Source organism: Enoplosus armatus, chromosome 17, assembly GCF_043641665.1.
Source record: "Enoplosus armatus isolate fEnoArm2 chromosome 17, fEnoArm2.hap1, whole genome shotgun sequence".
NCBI classification, from domain to species: domain Eukaryota; kingdom Metazoa; phylum Chordata; class Actinopteri; order Centrarchiformes; family Enoplosidae; genus Enoplosus; species Enoplosus armatus.
This window is the reverse complement of record NC_092196.1, coordinates 516,569-541,109: the sequence shown is the minus strand read 5'-3', so window position 1 is coordinate 541,109 and position 24,541 is coordinate 516,569. Positions and strand designations below refer to the sequence as shown.

Genomic DNA, 24,541 nt, shown 5'->3' with positions numbered 1-24,541 from the left:
ATACACACACACACACACACACACCTTGCAGAGGCTCTAGCTCTTCATGGTTTACGGAGGTAGTGAGGGGTTTATCCAGCACACTGATCCAACATGCTGCTTTCCAAAACTGCTCCTCCTCACATACAATGTTAATTTAAATAATTAAGTCTCTAAGGTCCCAAACTGCCCAATTTATGAAACTGATTTATTTACTCACCTCACGCTCTGCTGGTCATGCTTCATCCTCGCTTTCTATCACCCAGGTGGCCAAAAGAAATCAAATCAAATACTGGTAAGGGCTGGTACTGGTCTAACCACCATGTTCGCCTCTCACCCTCCTCCTCCTCCTCCTCCTCCTCCTCCTCCTCCTCCTCTGTCAATCAGCATTCAGAATGAGAGACCACACTCGCCCGGCCGTGCGTCCATGACTGACCATTCAATGGGTGGCCTGATTGATTTTAAAGGTCGACGCCATCCTTTGGGAAAGAGGTACGTTTGATGAGTATCAAAGTGTTACTGAGTAGCTTTTTCCACATTTGCTCCCCTTTACACATGTACAGTATATATACTGTCAGTCATTAAAGGGGCACTCCAGTCATCTTGGTTTACGTCTCCATAGATTTGGAGGGCTTCCAAGACAGATTTTCAAAAAAGGAATGGTGGAAATTGAGGCGGCAGAGACCGAGATGTCCTGACTTTTAGGCCCTTTTAGGATGGGTCAAGCTTCAAAAGCACTGAATCCTACATCTCCCATAATACAATTCAGTAGCACCACATCTTCTAAACTCACGGCCCCTAGTGTGTAATACGGGCTTTCTGTTACAATTTTGAGGTCTCAGAACCAAGTCAAGATCTTCTGACATCATGAGGGTTATTTTCTCAGACCAGACACTTTTGCGATTTTTGGGCTGTATAAATAAAACGGACTTGACTTTTCAAGAAGGCTCCCTCGACAGCCACAGAAGACTTCCTCGCGATAAGTGATCAGTGGAGTGCGGCGCAGAGGGTATAGAGCAATGTGGGGCTCAGATTTATTGTTTAATGGAACTTTGCGGGTAGTTTTTGTACAGAAAAAAAAGAGAGTTGCTTATTTACTTTGCTGTTCCTACTTCGTCCTTTATTACCTTCCTGAGGGGATAAAGGTAAAAATGTACAACTGATAATAAAGTAATAAACTAGACTTGAGAAATAAAATTGGTCTGATTGCCCCCCTCTGTCAATCAGCAACCAGGATGAGAGACCGCACTCACCCAGCTGCGTGTCCATGAATGACCATTCAATGGGTGGCCTGATTGATTTTAAAGATCAGCACCATGCATGTGAAGATATGTAAGTATTGCTAAGCATTAAAATAACACGTCATCTGTTACTTTGCTATTGACAATCCAGTAGAGGATTGCGGTGCAGTGTCAACATTTTAGTATAAAATGTACCTCCATGACACTTTGCCAGTATACATGTACAAAATTCCATTCTACATTTCAGGCATTTTGTGTAACGGTATATGATGTAATTTTGTATTCCGTGTATTCTAAAAATATGTGTTCTGTGTGTGTTGTTACATATCTTTGTATATGTCATGTCTTCAGAGTCCACCAGGGGGGATCAGAAGCTAGCAGTATTGACCCTGTCCAGAAGCATCAAACTGATCTGGAGTCCACGTTTATGGTTTGTAAATGCAATGGAGAAAAAAAACGAAATGCAACGCGATAGCAGTCATCAACTAAATGATGAATGTTATGTTGCAGCTGCTCGAAGAGACCACTATCACGTTTGTGAAGAATGAGCTGAAAGTCTTTCAGAGGACTCTCAGTCCAGATGACGGTGAGGATTTGGATGGTCAGAAGAAAAAGGAAGACTTGGTGGACAGTGAGGAAGAGGAGCAGAGGAGGAGGAGCAGCAGAGAGGCCCTTCTCTCGATCACACTGCACTTCCTGAGGAGAATGAAGCGAGAGGAGCTGGCTGACTCTCTGCAGAGCAGTAAGAGGTTTAATATGACGTAAAGAGGAAATGGTGGCAAATAGGAAGTGATATAGATATGTACTATGCGACATCGCTTATATACAACAGGAAGTGAAACCTACAATCACTAATGACAACAATTTGTTATTGGCTCCACCAAAGACAGCTCTCCCAATCATTGCAAAGAAATCCTACCTTTGCATTAATAGTGAAACCAGTGAAATGTGGCTCTGCCGCTGGATTTGGCCAGCCAACATGGTGCATCATGGGAACTGACTCAAGTGGGCTTGAACCTGGACTGTCTGACAAAATGGTTTGAGGTTGTAACGGCTGACTCTGACACTCAGAATGCTAAAGTGGCTTTCGACAAACGCTGCACAAGTTAATATCATCAATTATCAATATCAGCTGGCATCACTACAGTTCACAGGCATGCTAGCAGCTCTGCGAGGCTGTACAAAGACACACGAGGGTTAGAGCTAAATGCTAATGGCAGCATGCTAACATACTCACAATGGCAATATCAACATGCTAATGTTTAGCAGGTAATGTTTGCCACGGTCACTATCTTCATCAAAGAGTACTTTAGCAAGTTTCATGGCTATCCATTCAGTAATGTGTTTTACTTTCACATTTGCTCATTGGTTTTATTTTTTCTGTTTGTTCTTCCAGAAGCTGTCGTTCCTATATGCCGACAAAAGCTCAAATCCCACCTGAAAGGGAAGTTCCAGTGCTTTTTTGAGGGAATTGCAGAAGCAGGAAACCCCACACTTCTGAATGACATTTATACAGAGCTCTACATCACAGAAGGAGGGAGTGGAGGGGTCAATGACGAACACGAGATCAGGCAGATTGAAACAACATCCGGTAAACCATCAAGACCAGAAGCAATGATCAAGTGTGAAGACATCTTCCGACCATTACCTGGCAGGGATCATCATCCGGTCCGCACGGTGCTGACAAAGGGAGTGGCTGGCGTAGGGAAAACAGTCTTAACACACAAGTTCACTCTGGACTGGGCTGAAGACAAAGCCAACCACGACATACAATTCACATTTCCGTTCACTTTCAGGGAGCTGAATCTGCTGAGTGGGAAAAAGTACAGCTTGGTGGAACTTCTTCATCTCTTCTTTACTGAGACCAAAGAGGCAGAAATTTACAGATTTGACAAGTTCAAGGTTGTGTTCATCTTTGACGGTCTGGATGAGTGTCGACTTCCTCTTGACTTCCACAACGCTGAGATCCTGACCGACGTTACAAAGCCAACCACAGTGGATGTGCTGCTCACAAACCTCATCGCTGGGAAACTGCTCCCCTCTGCTCGCCTCTGGATAACCACACGACCTGCAGCGGCCAATCAGATCCCTCCAGAGTGTGTTGACATGGTGACAGAGGTGAGAGGGTTCACTGACCCACAGAAGGAGGAGTACTTCAGGAAGAGATTCAGAGAGGAGGAGCAGGCCAGCAGAATCATCTCCCACATCAAGACATCACGGAGCCTCCACATCATGTGCCACATCCCAGTCTTCTGCTGGATCACCGCCTCAGTTCTGGACCATGTTTTGAGAACAAATGAAAATGGGGAGTTACCAAAGACCCTGACTGATTTGTACATCCACTTTCTGGTGGTTCAGTCCAAAATAGGGAATGTGAAGTATCTTGGAGGAGCTGAGACAGATCCACCCTGGAACGCCGAGATCAGCAAGATCATCATGTCTCTGGGAAGACTGGCTTTGGAGCATCTGCAGAAAGGCAACTTGATCTTCTATGAATCAGACCTGATAGGGTGTGGCATTGTTGTCAGGGCAGCCTCAGTCTACTCAGGGGTGTTCACACAGATCTTTAAAGAGGAGTGCGGGCTGTACCAGGAAAAGGTGTTCTGTTTTGTCCATCTGAGCTTTCAGGAGTTTCTGGCTGCTCTGTATGTCTTTGTGACATTCATCAACACTGGTGTCAATCTACTGTCAGAACCACGATCAAGCTCCAGCTGGTGGCCTAAGCTATTAACATTCAGATCAACTGAAAAAACTATCTTCCAGGCTGCTGTGGACAAGGCCTTACAGAGTCCAAATGGACACCTGGACTTGTTCCTCCGCTTCCTCCTGGGTTTTTCACTGGTGGCCAATCAGACTCTTCTACGAGGTCTGTTGAAACAGACAGGATGTGGCTCATATGCCAATCATGAGACAGTGCAGCACATCAAGGAAAAGATCCGGGAGAATCCGTCTCCAGAGAGATGCATCAACCTGTTCCACTGTCTGAATGAGCTGAATGATCATTCCCTAGTGGAGGAGATCCAGCAGTGCCTCAGCTCAGGAAGTCTCTCCACAGACAAACTGTCTCCTGCTCAGTGGTCAGCCCTGGTCTTCGTCTTACTGTCATCAGAAAAAGACCTGGACGTGTTTGACTTGAGGGAGTACTCTGCTTCAGAGGAAGGTCTCCTGAGGCTGCTGCCAGTAGTCCAAGTCTCCAAAATATCTCTGTAGGAGCACTGCTAAGCAAATAAAGTGGATATATTAAACCAGACATTCCTTTTACAGCGGAGGAACTAAAATAAAAAGTGTTTGTCATCCCGTTTTCTTTTTTTTCAGGCTAAATGGCTGTAACTTGTCAGAGAGAAGCTGTGAAGTTCTGGCATCAGTTCTTAGCTCCAAAACCTCTAGTCTGAGAGAGCTGGACCTGGGTAACAACAATCTGCAGGATTCAGGAGTGAAGCTGCTCTCTGCTGGACTGGGGAGTCCACACTGTAGACTGGAAACTCTGAGGTCAGTGTCCTTTAATCTAAAAAATAACTGTTTGCAATACTACCTAGCCTCTGTCAAGTAAGTCTTACTGGTTAAAATCTCATCCCTGACACTGACTTACATTTAGGGCTAGGACGCAGAAACTCCTTAGGGTTCAGTGGACCAAAGCCAAAGAATGTGTTGCTATTTGCTTGCTTTCCCTGTGTGTTGGTAGACTGTCAGGCTGTCTGATTACTGAGGAAGGCTGTGCTGCCCTGGCCTCAGCTTTGAGCTGTAACCCCTCCCATTTGAGAGAGCTGGATCTGAGCTACAACCATCCAGGGGACTCAGGCGAGGAGCTGCTCTCCGCTGCCCTGAAAGATCCACGCTTGCAACTGACTACTCTCAGGTATGGAAAGACCTACCACCAGACGGGTAATTTCCACTTATTCCTCCATTTTTTAGAGTTGCCTATCGAGCCATTGTAAAAAAGGAATATGTCACAGTATACTTGTTCTAATCTGCTACATACACAGGTCAACATAACTCCCAGGGTCTCACATGCCCCTCTACCTGGTTGTGGTTAATGGAGGCAATGTTTTTAACATATGCTTGTGGATATATGTGATGCATGAAAAATATTTCTCATTTTTTAATGAATGAGAATGTGTTTATTTGACTCGTATTTGTCATCCCCAGTGTGGAACACGGTGGAGTGAAGAGGTTGAAGGCAGGCCCGAGAAAGTGTAAGCGCATGTTTTTCTACCTTGATTCGTAATGACAAAGCGCTATTCCAGTTTTTGTTGTGAGGATGTGAGCTGATATAATATAACATAGAAGTGTTTGCCAAACATTTATTAGAAATGGAACAGGCGTAAAATGATGCCTCGTCTTATCCTCCCCATCAGATGCCTGTGAACTCACACTGGACCCAAACACAGCAAACAGTAAGCTCTCTCTGTCTGAGGACAACAGAAAGGTGACGGAGGTGTTGGAGAAGCTGCCGTACCCCGACCATCCAGAGCGATTTCACCACTGGAAGCAGGTTCTGTGTAGAGAGGGTTTGACTGGGCGCTGTTACTGGGAAGTGGACTGGAAAGGGTGGGTCAATATTGGAGTGGCATACAAAGGAATCAAAAGGAAAGGGCAGGATGACGACTGCTGGATCGGACAGAATGACAAGTCCTGGAGTCTTTTGCGCTGCGATAATAATTACTCCGCCTGTCACAAAAACAGGAGAGCAGTCATACCCAGCCACTCCTTCTTTAATGCCGGCAGAGTAGCGGTGTATCTGGACTGGCCTGCTGGCGCTCTGTCCTTCTACAGAGTCTCTTCTGACACACTGATCCACCTCCACACCTTCCACTGCACGTTCACCGAACCCCTCTATCCCGCATTTGGGATTGAGTTTGAAAAGTGTGACTCATCAATTTCTCTGTGTGCAGCTCAAACAGGAAGTCCGGAATGACCCGGAAGTATCCAAGTGGCAGCCACAATAAGAGCTGGACGAATTCTCTAAATGCTAAGGAAAGGTGCTCCAGTGCTTCCTGTCTTATCGCCTTTAGCATAAGGTACACTGGACAATCGTTAACAAAGGGAAAGGGGATATAGCCGTCCCACAATTCCTTGCAGCAGCAACATTTAAAGCGGCCACGGCAGACCCATGTCAATAACATCCGGCGTCGCATAATTACGTAATCTAGCGTAAGCGCAGTCGGATTCTCTCAGCACCGTGGCCGTCTTTTCCTGGAGTCCCAATGAATTCTCCTTCACATCTTTCCTTGACCTCATGACGTTTTCCATCAAGGTCAAGGAAAAGACATAGGATGTAATTTTCTTTTTTGACTATTCGACCACAGCTTAGTGTAAAGTGTATTAAATATATGTGTGATATAATGTGTGTAAATATATGTGTGAATAATGTGTAATATAGAAGGGCTGGACCACGGGACAATTTGTAGAAATCCCTGGTGTAGGTTTCAAAACAGGTTTTTAGTTTGTAGTGGCACTGGGCTTCAAGAGGTAAGTATAGTGAATTCCCAGACTATCTTGAGACTGGATGGCAGGTAATGAAACGTCTTCTACCAAGCACTATGTATTTTTCCTCCAGTTTTTGTGTTAGGGGTTGTCACATTTCATCAAAGTTGCTGTTGAATTATTCTATTATACTCCATGTACTCTCCCTTTATCCATTAAATTTGGCATTTAAAAACACGTACTTAAACCTTCTGCCTTCCTGATGCCAACACTTCTGAAAAATCATTGTACAGATGTTATCTTTTTCAAAATTAAAAGATTGAACTCTGCTTGCCGCTCTAATAATTCAAGTCCTTTTAAGTGAAAACACAAAGTTACTTTAGATCTTCTGGGTGCTATTAAAAGAGAGATCCGCTGATATTTAGGATGTAAAAGTGGACAGACACACTGTTGCAGAGTCAAGCTTTCAGTTTTACTTTAAAACCATTATCGGGAGCAGGTAGAGTCGTCAGGAATAGCTAATAAATACCAGGTTCACCAGGGGAATTCTCAGTTGCATGTTCGTTAGAAAGAACGTGATGGAGCCGAACCATCATTAATGTTATTACTGACACTTGCAGGTGCTTTTCTCCCATGAAAAGTGTCTATACATGTGTATGAGAGGCATATTTGCTTCAAATAGCAACATTTTGTAGTCCTTTTTGGAGGCTGATACCAGTATGCAGCGTGTGGCGATGAACTGCACTGGCGTATTGGCTAGCTTGGCTGTACTTCTCGTGGGCAGCTGTCCCCGAGCCATTGAAAGCCCAGTATGTATGTCAACTGGTTTTGGGCAATTTCCCGCCGCCAAAGTATATTATCATCCTGCATCTTGGGCCTTTTTCAATTTGAAGACATTTTGACATGCGAGAGTAGGGAAAGCACAGGTGTAAATAATAAAACGCATGACGGCTGAATTCCATTTAGCTGCTTCAGTTTCAGGGTCCTGACATTGTTCATGCTGAGATCGCTGTCACACTGTCATGGCTTACTGGGAAGACCTGAATAGAACAGAGCCCTTATGTTGTGAGATTTTCATACCATGACAAACAAACTGTTAAAGATGAGGGTGGTTTTTGGGTCTTTTGGCTGCACGGTACTTGATGGGAACTTGGAGGTGACAGCGGTCAACAGGGAGCCAAGAACCAGTTAATCTCAGCATGGATAACTACTGGTAACGTACCAGACAGGTGTACCTAGTAAACTGGAGAAGCGGTGCTAATCGCTGTGATTAAAGCGCCACGAAGAACCACCGTCTGCTGTCATGTCTGAGGTATTTGTTTTTCTACCAGCTCTCTACGAACCCGACCGGAGAGACAACACACCACCAGGGCCGACGTTGTCATGCCAAAGCGAATGGGTTTTATTTACACATCCAGTTTGTATAACACAGTCACCCATAATTCCATGTGAGATACACCGGTGAAAGAAATCAAAGTGAACACGTGTGAGTTGTGACAGACTATAATATTTCCCCCCCCCCATCATGTTTAATATCATTATTCCAGGTAAACACTTTGGCTATGACACTTTTAAGTGTGCTATATATTATTCTTATTATAATCTACAACACAGTCTATTATTTTGTGTCAAAACTTTTCAATAAGCAGAATGACTTGCACGTAAATAGTAACTAGATTCTGTACAACATGTACAATGTATGAAATCACAAATACTGTGTCAAAGTAAAAAAAACAAAAACAAATGAACAAATTGTGCAATGGAGCAAAACTGGAGCAAAAACCGGGACACACACTGTGGAATGCCTTTTTTTTTTTTTTTTAAGTGTGTTTTGGCTAGATTATCTCGGTCACGCTGTTTAAGTATGTGTGAAGAAAATAGTAAAATATTTCGGTTTTTAATCATTTGACGTGGTACTCGTTTACAACATAGGTAGAACAAAGTGGTTCCACTAGTTCACAAAGACACCGAAGGCAGCGTGGAAATCAACCGAGTTTCCCCCGTTTTAAAATCAGTGGCTTGCTTATAGTAAGTATAGTAAGAACACTGCAGGGTTTAATGCAGTATTTCTATTTTTCTAAATAAATAATAATCATCCTAATTAATGCATCAGTAAAATCTGACATTTCTGTGTTTGTAATAGGCTAAGGAACAGTGTAAACAAACAAACTGGCCACAGCTCGACTCCCGCAGCTCCAGTCGGCGACTTTTCATAGTGACACATTTGTTTGTATGAGATTTTTTTTCTTTTCTTCTGTGCATGAAAAACAGTGCAACGTTAAGATTTGGCACATAATGTTGGCTCCTTTAAATACCCTTCTCGTGAGTGGTCTTCAGAAACCCACACTGGTTTAGCGCAGCACTGAGTTGTACCTCCAAGGCTTGATGACATGGCTACTGACATTAACATTTTGACTGCTACTAAAAATGGATTTGATGTCGTATCCAGCATATATTCAGTCATTCAGACATTCAGGTGTGTTGAGACAGCCAAATTAAAAAAGGCCCATGTCGGTGTTTAAGCATGTTGTAGCCATTTACTACATATACACAAACACTTGACTTACTGTTGACCATTTTACAGAGCTTGTGTTTCAGAGTTTTTTTTAAAGAAACATCTTCTGCACTACGGCCAGGGTGACCAGAAAAACCGAGAGGAGGGAGAAACTGTCATTCGTCAAGAAATAGTTCCAAAACACGACTCCCTCTAAAACTACAACTTGTCGTTTTACATTTCTGTTTGGGTGTGTTTGTGTGTGTTCATTGGTGAGCTTTAGAGGTGCGTTTTTTCCACTTTTGACAGAGCCAGGCTAACTAGTTTCCCCCCTGCTTTCAGTCTTTATGCTAAGCTAAGGTGACCGTATTCATAGTGATTTCAAATGACCAGACCAGTGTTTTGCATGTTTTCTAATTGTTTTATGTCCTACACTCCTTAAAATCTAGCCTGTTTCAGCCCAGTTATAACCAATAATTGTAGTTGAGTGCTGTATTGAACAATCAGTACTATGTCTACAAGAACATCAACGTACTTTGTGTATTCCCAAATATATAATTATAAAACATTGGAGGGTAGATTAAACATGGCACAGTAGTTCTACAGTGAATAAGTGTTTGGTTCTAGTGGATTTGGAGGTGGCGTAGATATACATTTGTGTGTGCGCGCAGTGGAGTGTCTACATTTGTGAGCAACAGTTGGACTCATAAGTAGCAAGAACATTTAGGTCATAATTTGGGCTCCAGATTAAAGTTATAATCCTCAGTTTTCAAGAAATCTAACCCTGTTTTTTGATCCTATTTATGTTGCCATTTCTTCAGCAATACGATTAGAACTTTAAAGGTACGAGCTAATAGTCAGGTGATGGAGGATCCCCACAACTACAGTAATATAAAGGTGTGCGTGTGTGTGTGTGTGTGTGTGTGACGTTTAACTCTTGATCTCCAGGATGGAGGGGTTGTGGTCGAGAATGGCCAGAATGATTTTGTCCATGTACTGCCTCAGGCGCAGGTTGATCTCCTCCTGCTCCTTCAAGGCGTCGACCAGCTGAGAGAGAGACGGAGAGCGAGAGGTGCGTTAGAAGAGCGGTCGCATCAAACATCGGCATCGCAGCAGCAGCAGCGACAGCAGACTAACCTCATCTCTGGACGCGTTGTCAATCTCAGCTGCCAGGCACTGGGCCTTGGTTTGACAGGCAAACAGGTTCTTAGCCTCGTACAAACTCAGGCTGAGAATCTGAGCGTTCAGGTCGTCGTTCTGATCCCGCAGCTTGTGGTTCTCCTGCGGAAGCACAAAGAGAACAGTTCTGGGTGTAACCAAAAGGCAATTTCAAGCTTTTATCAGCATCTGGCAAAACTCTGACTGAATTTGTGGATGGGACCTTTGCTTCTTTAAAAAGGAATAGTTGGGGAAATACTCTGAGGCTACAGCCAGTTAGCAGGACTGCTGTCACTTTCTTCCGCCCACAAGTATAATGCAAGTCTACCGTCACTGAACACCACACAACGAGGATGACTGTGTGTAAACCTGTTTCAGTCTCTTGACTTCGTGCTCCATTTCGATCTCTCTGGTCCTGGCGTTGTACTCGGACAGCCCCTTGCCCTGTCCCGGATGCTCCATCTCCAGCTTGAAATACTGCAGGTACTCCAGCTCCCGGCGGAGATCGTCAATCAGCTGCAGAGAGAAGCTCGGATTACACGGAACTCCTACACATTTTCCCACATAGCGGTTCCGTTATCTCAAGCGCCTCACCTCCTGCATGGCCTCTTTCTCCTTCTGAAACTCATGGCGGTTCTGCCAGAGCTTGTCCATGATCTTCCTGTAGAGGTCCATCTCGTCTTTCAGCCTCAGACTGGTGTCCTCCAGCTTGTCGGTCATCCTCTGCTTCTCCTGTACGGGAGGTTTGTTGAACAACCACAACCACACACACACACACACACACACACACACACACACACACACACACACACACACACACACAGTAAGAGCAAATAACTGGTTTACTGCAATGTGAGTCTTATTTTTTGTAGTTTTGGCCAATATTTCTGGTAGTTACAGAAACACTGTACTCACTAGTGATTGCTGACATCTGGGAACATGATGGCTAACCTCTGGGTTTTGTTTTAAGACCTTGTCAATGTTGCTGGCATTCCCAGATATCTCAGCAAATGAACTGGATAACTACAATGTTATGTTACTCGGAGTGATGGCAACAACTACAAAACGACAAGACCCAAGTTGCAATAAGCTGAATTATCCTCCTAGTGAGTCACACTCACCTGGTCCAGTTTTTCCGTCTGAGACTTGAGTCTGCACACATTTAACTTCATCTCTCCATTCTCTTCTTCTAACTGCTGCACCCTGTGTATGCACACACACAGACACAGCTTCAGTACAGTATACTACAGAACTACAACCTATACTGCAGGTACTGGATCAGTTTGTGGCCTGTCAAGACTCTGGTTCCAGCGTGGGTTTACTGGAGCAGCATCTGTGCGGAGCTGGAGACTTCATGCTCTCACCAAAATCACCAAAAATGCCATAACGGTATCATAACATCATACATTCACACAGCAAACCGTTTAGCTAGCATGCTAGCTGCTCTTAGCTAAAAAATTTTTTTTTAAAAAACAGAAAGAGGAGGGAAGAAATCTGTTGCTTGAAAATCAAAAAATAAGAGACTAATGGTAATTTCTGAAGCAAAAGAAATAACACCATTTTTAAGAGCTAGGAATGGCACTATTTCCAGAGGTTTTTTTTTTTAGAAGCAAGGCATAACGTTGTATGCCTCTTCATTGTGTGACAGCTTTTGAGAGTAACTATACTAGCACAGCCTTTACAGATGGTGTCGGTGTCAGGACCAAAGGCAGCGGCAGCGGCTTTTAGGGTTTCGGATTACAGATTACGGTGGTGATGTATTGCCGAGGAGTTATACCGGTTGCAGAGCAGGTCTATCTCTAGGTTCCTGTCCCTCTCCATCTTGCTGTAAGCCTCCCGGTGCCTCTTCGTCTCCTCCTCCAGACTCTGGTCTGCCCTCGCCTCTGTGTCCTTCACCTGCTCCTCCAGCTCATGCACCCTGGGACACACACACACACACACACACACACACACACACACACACACACACACACACACACACACACACACACACACACACACACACACACACACACACACACACACACGGTTTCCAGACGAGGTTAAAACAGACAAAGGCAGCACGTCATTACGTGCAACAGACTGTTCACATCTATGTGATGAATTTTGGACATTTCACACATGAAACGTGAAACATGAATATCACCTGTTATTTTCACAAGAGTAAATATGACTAATGTTAAGCAGACAAAAAGAAAAAAGAAATGACTAGATAAATAAATAAATAAATAAAGGAATCAAGGTGTGTTTTCCCACCTGTGTACGAGTTGTGTGTTCTCCTGTTTGAGTTTCGACTTGAGGTCCCCGTTGGCCAGGCTGTCGCTTTCCAACTCTGTCACCTTCTTCTCCAGGTAACTGACCTGCGGGGGGGGGTTTCGGTTAGCTTTCAGCTAGTCTCCTAGCCCTGGATTTCTAAAATAATGTGGGGGGGGGGGGGGGTTTAACACGTTTGTACCTTCTCTGTGATGTCGAGGTCGCAGGAGTCGATGCTGTCTGTGAACAGATCCTCTGTGCTGCTGCCCTGGCTGGACCCGAACACGCTGTGGTTGGCCTGGAACAGCTGGCTGCAGGGGAGGAAGAGGACGCATCAGAGACCAGCGGACGTTATTACCTCATTCTACGTGACGACGGTGATCGTGCCCGCTTCTGAAACTGCTCTTCCGTTATGGGACTCTAATTGATCACCATGCTAAATGCCAAACCCATCACTGTCACAAGGGATTGGCTGCCCCCTTCCCCCCCTTTCTATACAAATTCATGTATTTTCATTGAAACATTTTATTAGCAGGAAGGTAAGGTCACTCACCGTCCAAATGCTGTGCTGGAAATCTTTCTATTAGGGCTGAAACACGAGTGGGAAGAGAGAGTCACACACACATCAACAGCAACACAGCGTTTCATTCTCTGTTTTTAAACAATCCAGCTACTATCCCTACTATGACTGGCTGCTACAACAATCACAACCCGATCTTCAAATACATCAATCATTGATTCCCCCCCCCACCCCCCAACACACAAACTTGTGTTCTTTGTTGCAGCATTGCATTGCCTCTCACACACAGAGAGAGACACACACACACACAAAAAAAGTGCAACCAGCCACCCTGCCAGATTGGGATGCGGTTGCTATAGCAACAGCTCAGGCTTACCCTTTGATGTGGGTGATCTGATGCCAAGAATGAATAAGAGGGTGGGGATTTCGGGTGGATGGCTTGTGTGTATCTGAGCGTTTGGTCCCGGCTCAGCCTTTGTGTTTATGCTCGTGTCTTCATGCGGTGTGTGTGTGTGTGTGTGTGTGTGTGTGTGTGTATGCTATACCTGTTGGCCTTGAGGTTTCGAAGTCGAGCCTCCAGGTCATTCAGCAGATTCACTTTCTTGCAGCATTGAGAGCAGTAGATGTCCAGCAGCTCACTGTTATACAGCTGCCGCATCTTCTGAGGAGTCTGCCCAGCGCTGAAATTACAAAGAATACAGCAATATATATATATCAAATGTATAACTATGCTAAAAATACTAATAAATATAAGTGAGAAAGATATTTAATACAGGTGCCGGTGACAATGTGGTAGCACGGCATGACAGGGGCTTTGCTGATCCAGGAAGAGCTTTTTACCATTACCTTTCTTTTTTTGTAACTGTTTGGCAAAGTTACAACACACTATAAAGAGCTTGCGGTGCCAGGACCATGTGCCGTAGCAGTGGCCCAGTTCAGCAGAGGCGTCGGCCCTTCCCATCCCAGGGAGAACCATCTCATCTTGGGCCAGTGCTTTGGTCATTTACCTGTGGCACTCGCGTCTGCGTAGCATTTTTAAAAAGATAAGATGCAATTCCTTTAGCTTAGGCCTGAGAATTCAAAATCCACCATTGTCGCTGCCAAATCTTTGTTTGTTTTTCTTTATTTGGCAGTTAATGTTGTGCAATAGCTGCCTCTGTGTACTTTGAGCTCCCCAATTCAAATGCATACATATAAATGGATCCCAATCTAATAAAGTGTTGTCAGACCAATCTATTCAGCAGAGTTGTTGCTTTCATGATGTTCGTCTGTATGACAAGGAAGCCTATTAAATTGCTATACAGGCTATCAGTGATCATCACAACAGCATTTATGGTTTAACCTTAAGCCTCTAGCCTGTCCCTCTAAAAATAAAGACATTTAAAACAAGGAATTCAATAGAAAAAAATAAACCTTCATAGTGCAAAATCCGAATAATAAGTGTGAAGAGCAACCGCGGGGCCAGGCTCCAAAACCTGCAGCCCCCTTGATCTCGTGGGGTTGTTGTTACTACGTATTCAAACTTGCTTGCTTGGAATCAGAATGTAGTTTGGAACGGAGAGCGTGAGTCTGAGCCGCCAACCTGGAGGGAAGGGAAGACCCCAGGTCTGAGAAGCCGTTAGTTCGGGTGTCGTCTTCGGGGCACGGACTGCTGGGAGTGAAATCCACATCCTCGCCCTCACCGTAGTCCTCAAACTGCTCCTCCCCGGAGATGACGGACGCGGACGCGGAGCCGATCAGGCGGCTGAGGTTGCGTGGCAGGAAGTACAGAAAGGGTGGTTAATTTAAAAAACGCACTCATTTAAAGTAACCTCTCCTCTTTCCTTTTGGGGAACAGTGATTCAGACACACACAGACACACACAGACACACACAGTCTTCATCATATAGCTCCTGACATTCAGTCTCGGGTATTGCTGTGACTGACCCGGATTGCCGCATTGGGTCCAAAGAGTCCAAGCCGTTGCCGTTTTCAGCGCTGCTGTCCATGTCGCACTCCCCGTCAGCGCCGCAGCCCTCGCCGCCGTACGCGCTGCATTCTGGGTAGGACCGCGTGCACATGATGATGGGAGGGCCCAGCTTGGCCTCACCGTTCTGCACAGTCAAACAAAATGAAGCATTAGCATGAAACGCTGTCTCGTTTTTTCTGCATTGTGGACATGATTCAAAGACAACACAACTCAGGGTACTCCAGTACTGGTGCTTGGCACTGGGTGTTAGTAGCACTAGATTGGTCTATACTTTTAATTCAAATGAATTAATCCCTCCTTAAAATCTACAGCAGCCTTACATTACATCTATGTTATATTGCTGTGACTCGTACTATAGCCCCCAGGTGAGTCAACAATTCACTTTCTGAAGGCAACAATCACCTGAGACACATGGGACGCCTTTTAAACGGAATTACACACCTTCAAGGAAACTGCCCTTAAACTTAAACCTGTGTTAAACCAGCTTTGCGGCAGCGTCTCTACAGGTCGCAGCGACTGGTTTAGACAAAACCAAGGGTGCAGTTTAAACTGACAGCCCCTGAGGACACAGCAGTGAGGTTGGTTTTGATCTAGTCCCATTTAAACCTGGATTAAATCTGCAACCCACAGCTGAGCTAACGACAGCAGGAACCAAGTAAGACACCTTGTGATACTACAGAGAGATGGCCTCCTGGGTTTATTTATCAGAAACAGAGTGGGATGTAGCATGCCCCAGATCTGTGTGTTATCAATTATGCATGTGCTTGTCTGGCTCCACCCAAGGAGGTGAAGGTGCCAGGGCAAAGTACACACCCTATCTCTCTCTCTCTCACACACACACACACACACATTTTCATTTGCAATAACAAAACCGTTGCTTTCCTCCCCTGTTTTTTCTCAAGACTTTGGTTTGTGGTTTTTTTTTAGTAGATGCACGCGCACGCACACGCACACGCACACGCACACACACACACACACACACAGTCCAGCAGACATGTTACGGCGGGACCACTGTGTAGCATCCATTCATCAATTATAGACATGTTTTTGTCTGAGGTGAAGACGAGATCTCTGCGACAAAGAGAAGAGTAAATGAGGAAATTCAAACAAGTCGAGAGCCAGTTCGACAGGCACGACAGCTTCCACTTTCACGGCCCGGTTCTCCATGTCCGCCCTAAGCCGTACGCACTCACGGACTTTAGCGGAGTGTGTGAGCTTAAGTGTAGGAGGGCGTAAGGGCCTCAAATGGGACAGTCACCTGGACAGAGGCATTTCTGTGTGACATACATAGTTTAATGAATTGTACTATTTGGATGTCGCTTCCTGTTTATGAATCAACATGTCTGGAAGTCGCCATCATGCCACCGTAACACAAACAAGTAGACATGGCGCTGCAAAGAAATGCTTTCTTTCCTCCATGCTGTTTCTTTTTTTTTGCAGAATTGTGCACAGTGTTGATTTCACGGGAAGCGCCTGTAGATTTAGAGCCGCTAAAATAAATCCAACAGCATCAGGTGCACGTGCTTTACAACAACCGGAGGCATGCAGAAAACCATACTGCCAATGCTGACACGATGTAGAAGCCTGTGAAATCCTTAATTGAGGAGCTAAAGGAGCTAAGTCCTGAGATGATGTCTAATTAGCCAAACCAAGTGAAAACACCTGTGTGGGCGGACCATGCGTACCACCAATACCATTGTAAAACCAGTAACAGAGGTAAAGAACATTTACTAATAATAACTGACTGAACTGTCTTCTCATTTGCAACGCAAGAACCAATGTTCTCTCAAAGAAAGTTCTCGCAGTCACACCTTACCAATCAAGTGTGCATGCCACGTGGCTCCCCTCCAGTCACGCCATTGTGTGTGTGAACGTGTCGCCCAAATGAAACGCACAGTATCCCTTATCGTGGAGGTAGGACCAAAATCAGGCGTGTTCCTGAAGCTTGAAGGCTCAGTGTGATGAAAGCTTGAACACAAGCGCTCCTCACACACACCCACACACACACACACACACGTGTATCACTGCAGCTCAGTCATTCACATTTGAAAACACACTGATGCTTTAGCTGGGACAAAGCCACACCTCCGTCTCTCTCTCTCTCTCTCTCTCTCGCTCTCTCTCTCCCTCTCTTGTTGCTAGGCAACTGCTCAGTTGGGCTGATCTCTGGCAACATGTGCAGTCATGCACTGCAACACACAGTACACAGTTTATATGATATATTGCATATTCATAGAGATTTTGTTTTTATTATTTATGCTTCTGTGCAAACGTAATGCCGAAAACAGAGTTGTATGGAAGACCATAACTGCCAGGACAACAAAATAAAAAGTAATGTTAGGAATAACAAAAATGAATAAATACTGAAGGTATGTCAAAATTTTGAAATAGGAAACAAATAAAGAGATAGTAAGTGCAACTTTCCTCTCATAATGGGACCGACAACTCTACGCAACTCACTTTGCTCGTCCAATTTGTATGAAGATTTAGGAATTATACAAAATAAAAATGGTAATTCAAAAATTCTAACTCTCTGCTGGGGAGAGGGATGTCTGGACTGCCTAGCTTAGCCTTCATAGCCACCGCGACCTGGCCCCCGGATAAGAGGTGGAAAATGGATGGATGGAGGTCAACTTTACGACATACTTACTTTTTAAATCAAACCTAACACTTGCTTAGTCAACATTTTGACTTTTAAGTCAAATGTATGATAAATCAAAATTATGAGAAACCTGTCTAAAGTGTGACATTTTAACTTTTTTTTTTTTAAAGTTTTACTTAAAACGTCCGCATCTCATCATTTTGACACTTGACTTTTCCTTGCAGAAAGGGGATCCATAGAGTCTGATTATCCAGACTGATCACACAGCTTCACTGAGAGATACTCCTGTTTGCAGTGTGGCTTAGTCCATGGATACAACCTTCATTGAAAATCTATAGAGTGGCATTATTTTACATTCTGCTATATCGCTGGAAGCTGAGCCATCTGGAAAAATCTTAACCCCCCCCCACACACATACACCGTTGTACACTTACTGGCTAAGATGGGAATTACATTCCATTTGGATCTGTCCTAGGGACCTAACTTTAAAACACATTAATGAATTACCAACAAATGCTAAACAAATTAAAATCTGCCAAACAGGGGCAGGTAACAGCCTCTACAGAGGAGTTTAGAGGGACAGGTGGGAGAAGCTTATCTGATGCACCCTTGAAGGTGGTCAAGCTGAAAATGCACCACAACTTTTTCAAGCTTTTTCAATGCGGAGGCCACAACGTGTGACTACGCTCTTCTTGAGTATAAATCCACCTTTAAGTCAGAAAATAGGGTCAAATTAAAGGATTGTACCTGGTAAATGTAACCGTTGTCGGTAACGGACGGCTGGCTGGAGTTAACACTGCGAGGACCCACAGCCATCTTCAGTATCTCCTCACAACCTGGCAGGAGGGGGGCAAGAAGGAAGAAAGAGGGAATGAAAGATCTGGGGGGGTTAAGACACCTTTGCCCATTTCCACTGAAAACTCCAGGTCTGCCAGGTGGACGGCGCTAGGCAGTTGTACCAATTATGTAACGTAAACAAAATGGAGCCAAATAAGTCAGATCTGTAGAACATTCCTCCCATTTAGTCAGCCAAATGTCTGTTCTCATTTCGGCTGGGAGGAGGGCGGTGGTATCAGCTTCCGGTGGCGTAGGATCGTTGATGGGTGTGTAAAAAAATTAGCGAAGCTCCCCTAAATTCGACAAGTTATTAAAACTAAAATTGCCATCAACAGGTTGGAAGGTGGAAGGGAGAAAGGATAAGGGTCGAGTGACAAAGAAGGGGTGAAATGGGAGACTTGGACAGAGAAGATGACCTTGGAATTCCCCCTGTAATTCTTTAAACCTGGGATCATCTGAGAGATTTTTTGTTTATCTCCGGGACTGATTAGTAGAACAAATTCTCATAAATGTATAAATGTTTATAAAATACTGGTTGATGCGGACCAAGCCACCAGAGAACCACTAACAGTTTGTTACTAGTCTGGGGCTCCACCTAGTGGTTGGAAATATACCCCTCATTTCAGAGGTACCAACTGAACCTCCATGTTGGAAGCCCAATCTTTTCAACTTGTATTATAGGTTTTCCTGTCTTTATATTTTTGCTGTGTCATGTTGGCATCGTGTTTTGAGGTCTCAGGAATGTAAATGCTTCAGAACTGAATATGTGTAACAGGGAATTTCAAATTGCCACACTGTGAATTCTAGCCCCATCAAAGGGGGAAAGGTGATGGCCAAGGCAAAAAGAAATCGCAAATAGTATTTTGGCAAGAAACACACCCAACGCTCTCTGGAAACGAATAACCTTAACCTTAATGAATCCTTAACCCGCAAATTAGATACATCTAGCCAACAGAGGAAAAAAAACTCACTTAGAAATCTGGGTAAAGATTACAGGACTTAGGTGTGATAGATGTATGCACACAAAACAGGGAGTACACCTTTTATTCTGCCTGCCATAATGTACATTCAAGATTTTGTTTTTTTACCTTTCAGGACCATTCTGGTCTGTACTTAAAGTTGCATATGGCTAGCAAATGTAAAAGTGTAAATGTAAAATTGGAGAACAATGGTAATGGACAGGTGAACCCAGTGGCACTATGGGATGCTGCAAAAAGCAGTTCTCAGGGGTAAAATTACATCAGATAAGATAGAAAAATCTTTTAAGAAGATAAAAGCCCAAAGATTGATAGACTTACAAAATAAACTTTTAGAGCAGTTGCAGAGTAAGCGGAAAACCCCCTTCTACTGCAACAGACGAACAAGCAACCAGTTAGCTTAGCTTAAACAGGGAGAAACAGCTAGCCAGGCTCTGTCGAAAGGCAACAAAATGCACCTACCCGCACCTCTAAAGCTTCCTACACATTCTCATTAGGGAGAGGAAGGGCAGTCAGAATGCGGTGTTTGGCAAACTCTCCGCCGTACCTCATCTACTGTACATTACCTTACCTTTGATGGCAAACACTCCGTGGCAAAAGTCTTTGAAGTTGATCTTCCCATGGGCGTTGGGATCCAGGTACCCGGTCAGCTTCTTCACCTGCAAGACAGACAGACGGCAGTCAATTAAAAAATTCACCAATTTGCCTCAGAGATGTTTACAATATGGTCTCTGTGGTTGACAATGTCAGTCCGTTTTGGTTGGTCGGTCCACCGCTTTGGTCCAGGCTGAAATATCTCAACAACTATTGGATGGGTTGCCAAGAAATATGGTACAGATTTCCACGTTCCCCAGATGAATGATGAGCCTGGCGAGACAAAATGACCCATCGAGAGCAGAGTGTGCACACTGTGCAGCAACCGCCGGTGTCTACGGAAGCCGTGAGCCGCCTGACAAATGTTATCTCACACACGCACAGTGACACATCCCAGAGCTCCCTGTCACACGGGCTTAAATGGAAATGGCGGCATGTCGTGCCTAAACGTAATGCCGCTCTGTGTCATCCATTTAACATCAAACACCTCTCCTCTCAAACAGGCTCTTTAACGTCAGACAGGCGGCAAGCAGTGTCAGCCAATCGCTCATTCCAACATTATTATACATCATTAGTATCTTTATCGGCAATTCTGAAGACTGAGAACGTGTTTGTGTTTAAATTCAGATAATAATCAAGGCATGTCCCGCAATGTTTTCCAAAGACGCGGCCCACATGGGAAATTTCAATGACTGTAAGCAACTTGCTACCAGTCAGATATCCTTGATGTAGGGTGGCAGCTAACATTTATTCTCATTATCAATTAATCTGCCAGATATTTTCTCTATTAATCAATTTATTGTTTGCTCTGCAAAATGTCAGAAAACTGACGTTGAAAAAATGCCTGTCCCCATCTAAAATGTCTTGTTTCGTCCTACACAAGCTTACAAAAAATGGCTTCCTTGAGTATAAAAGTAGTTGCTGATTAATTTTCAATCAGCTAATCCATCATTCATTGAATCTACTAATGCTAAACCAGCGGGAAAACGTCTGCCACTTTAACTGGATGACTACACGATGACACCGATGACTGCCTGAAAGTTAGAAGAAACACATTTAAAAATCTACAATAATGTTGCATGATGTTGTGAGGTAATAATATATAAGAGTAACGGTTGAATATAAGAAAACACGAATTGTTGAGCTACAATGGAAACGCAACGTGGTTTGGTCCTTTTCGAAAAAAAAACAAAACGAGAACCACGTGACGTTTTAGTACACAAAAACCAATGTTTTCCCAGTGCAAATAACACTGAATCAAATACAGAAATAAACATTTGAATAATTGCATCATATGCGCTTCGATAAATACTGCATTTGTGCTGTAATAATCCCTCGTGAGTATATGTGCATGCACGCAGCATGGGAGCTGCAGTGAATAAAATAAATAGAAATGTTATTCCATCCTGCATGTGGCAATCTGACGCTCGCTGCAGTGAACTAATCGCCATGGAGACTGGATGTTTCTGGATGTGTCGCTGGAGAGCAACATTGTTTTCCAAAATGAAACGAATGTGGATACAGGACGGGTGCAGCGAGCGCCATCTCGCAGGCTGTTTTCAGCAGCCAGGCGGATCATTTCATTACTTAATAACCGACCAATCCGCTCGTGGACTCCTCGCAGGGCTCTCATCGCCATGGTGACAAAGAACACAGAGATGAGAGGGGCCGCGAGAGGGGAGGGGGAAGACGAAGAAGTGGCTTCCTCTTAGTATGAGTTATTTTTAGTGATGTGATCGGGGTGCTCAGCCGCCATGACAGCTTAAAAGGAAAATCTACTCTCACTGTTTGATATAATTTATCTGGGCTACTCAGTGCATCCGGGATTTAACCTGCCTCCTCTACTACTCATTCCCATTTCTCCACTGGCCTCAATTTCTATATTCCTTCAAATAGGTATAAGTAAACTCAAACAGCTTTAATACGTTTTTGTGTGCAAACAGGAACCATATTGAAAACTCTTTTTGGTGGTGCATTCGTGGATGATTCCTACAACTTCAGCGTTGGCAGAAACAGCATCAAACACACCGACGGGCAACGTTTCTTAAAAGAGATAGCACCTACTCCACATGACAAAAGCGTTGTTTATTGTAATGAATGGCTTATTCTCACCACGGCGCTGCAGTTTGAATTTCATAGCGTACTGTAATTAATCAAATCTGGAGACAATGGCGCACAGTGGGATCAGACTAGGTCCATCCTCAGTCCCCAAGCATCCATATGTGTCTACATTCCATTACAAAGCGACTTTCACTGTGTAAACAATCCATTGGCCTGGAGAAGACTGATAATCTGAGCAGAGAAACGGTGCGAGCATGCGTGGAAGCAGCCCTCTCCAGCCAGAACTGTTAAACTAATGACGATAGATGCAGAGTTGGGCCCCAAATCTTGAGATATGATAATAGGACAGAATAGCAGGCAGCTGAATAAGCAACGATGAATCAAGAGTTAGCGTTGACCACTGCTAGCCCCAGGTTCAGTGCCATAGAGAGAGCCCGGACACTATTGGTGGGTGCTGAACCTGGGACTGGCGGTGCACTCTCCATGGTGCTGAACCCAAGGCTGGCACTAGCTGCTGCTACCATGCCACTAATGCCAGGTGCTCCCAGCTGACTGCACAAACGCTTCATGCTTTGACTAAACTGTCCACAACTTATATAAACACGCAACCTGCAACAAGGGGAATATTCAGTGGTCACGAGCAAAATAAAGCTGGGAAACCACTGCCCTAAATGAAAAAGGCACTTTTTTCCCCGTTTCTTTCTTTTTTTGCAATGTTGGGTTCTACATGCACATTCCAGTATTGTGCTGATTCAATGGCTGGTGCTTGAGCAGCTCACAGGGTCACGCGATGGGACAGACAGATGACAGACAAAACAACTGTGTATTTATAATATAACCAGACAGGGATGCTTGTTTCCAGTCAGTCGAGTTAATTAAATACACGACAAATGAGAAATTATGCAGAAATCAAATAAAAAACAAATTATTACCATGAAGTAATCTTGTTTATTGATGTGGGCAAAATGGCCCACAATGGCCTGATACAACCAGAGGTATAAAAGTGATAGATATCACTGTGTACCAAAGAGAAGCTCTTGCAGGTAACTGAGATTGGGTTTTTTTCTGCAATAAAACTGTACTGCAGATGTGCCGGAAGTGCCGTTTTGACGTCACAACATACCATTTGGCCAGTTTAACCTTTAAACTCTCCAATTTTTTAGAATAGGAATATCTGTGCTTCAAGACAAGAATGCCAAATGTCAGTGTTATTTGTCCCCGGGTAGTCCAAAAATGACGTTTAACCCCCTAGTTCATCTGGCTTTACTGGTGTTAGTAAGCCCTTTAAATAACACTGGGAAAACACACAGCAATGCTTCTGTCACATATCAAGAAGCGGAATTTAGAGGCGGCAAACGTTGACAGGCCGGCTGCGGTCAACTGTCACATCTGTAACATAGCCTAGCAGCACACCGGTCCCGCAAATGCTACTAGCTAATGTCTAGGTAATGAGCACACAGTCTATGATAACGAGTGACTGAATGCTAACACCTCTAGCACACCTGTGACGTTTAAAGACATAGGACGTGCTGTTGTTGTCAGTCGCCACTTGTTACTACATGTTGGTTGACCGACCACGGCTTGCTAAGCACAGGACACGCGTGTAGGTAGACACGCAGTCCGTCCCCAGCCTCTCACCTCGTCCCCTTGACCGAACTGAAGACCTAGGTCCACCAAGTGCTCCACCCGGATGAAGCCGTCAGCATCCTCGTCACACACGTCGAAAACCTCCTTTAGCCTCCTCAGAAACTGCAAGAGCTGCTCTTGGTCGGGAAGAATATGTCCGTCCATTGTAGAGCCGTAGGCTTCGTCGGAGGGAAGATTTATTTACCCCCCACCCACCCCTTATCACATTGACTGTTAAAGAATCGGTTTGACGGGCGCCATCATCATTCCCGTCCTCAGCTCCGCCGGTGCGACTGGTGCGGATGCTGCTGCTGTTGCTGTGACATAAGCAGCATCGCGTGCTCAAGAGACGCGACAAGTTACGGAAAAGGGCGATGGTTTACGACGTGGGCACGTGGCATTGCATCACAAGCCGGCCGCTAATTAGTAATCCAGGTGTGTTGCCGCCAACCCGCCGCCCCGCTGTCCACCCAAGTAAAATGGGATGCTGAGCAGCTGCCTCCATGACCTACAATGGCCCTTCAGCTGCTTTGTTCAAGGTGTCTTTAGACTCCGGCCGCGCAGGAAACCACCTCAATACAAAAACGTGCAAAACAGTATGGAGACCCATTTCTGCCAAAACAGTGAGATAGTAAATAAGTAAATAACTTCTGAGAGAAGAAATTCTTCTTCTTATAAATGAAAAGTTGCATTCATAAGCAATAAAGCACACCTTCGCTCAGGTGGTATGGTAGGACCAGTGGATTATGGTGGCTAAAGTAGCTAATGTTAGCAAAGTTTAAATTTCTGTGTAGCATTACTGAATC

General features: G+C 44.4%; 2 protein-coding genes across 2 annotated transcripts; one reads left to right on the top strand and one right to left on the bottom strand.

Annotated features, from left to right (window-relative positions):
- Window positions 1–1,614: 1,614 nt before the first annotated feature.
- Window positions 1,615–6,135, top strand: LOC139299859 (NLR family CARD domain-containing protein 3-like). Its single transcript, XM_070922796.1, has 7 exons — window positions 1,615–1,650; window positions 1,731–1,962; window positions 2,617–4,426; window positions 4,536–4,709; window positions 4,903–5,076; window positions 5,367–5,413; window positions 5,576–6,135. Exons 1-7 carry the CDS (start codon window positions 1,648–1,650, stop codon window positions 6,133–6,135), a joined length of 3,000 nt encoding a protein of 999 aa, XP_070778897.1. The 5' UTR covers window positions 1,615–1,647.
- Window positions 6,136–10,068: 3,933 nt separating this feature from the next.
- Window positions 10,069–23,900, bottom strand: rab11fip4a (RAB11 family interacting protein 4 (class II) a). The gene is made up of 15 exons (XM_070922525.1): window positions 23,748–23,900; window positions 20,026–20,113; window positions 18,388–18,476; window positions 14,996–15,162; window positions 14,652–14,813; window positions 13,615–13,749; window positions 13,103–13,138; window positions 12,752–12,860; window positions 12,553–12,656; window positions 12,074–12,214; window positions 11,418–11,499; window positions 10,891–11,028; window positions 10,666–10,812; window positions 10,276–10,419; window positions 10,069–10,185 (listed from the first exon to the last, which is right to left on the bottom strand). Exons 1-15 carry the CDS (start codon window positions 23,898–23,900, stop codon window positions 10,069–10,071), a joined length of 1,812 nt encoding a protein of 603 aa, XP_070778626.1.
- Between the last annotated feature and the right edge of the window lie 641 nt (window positions 23,901–24,541).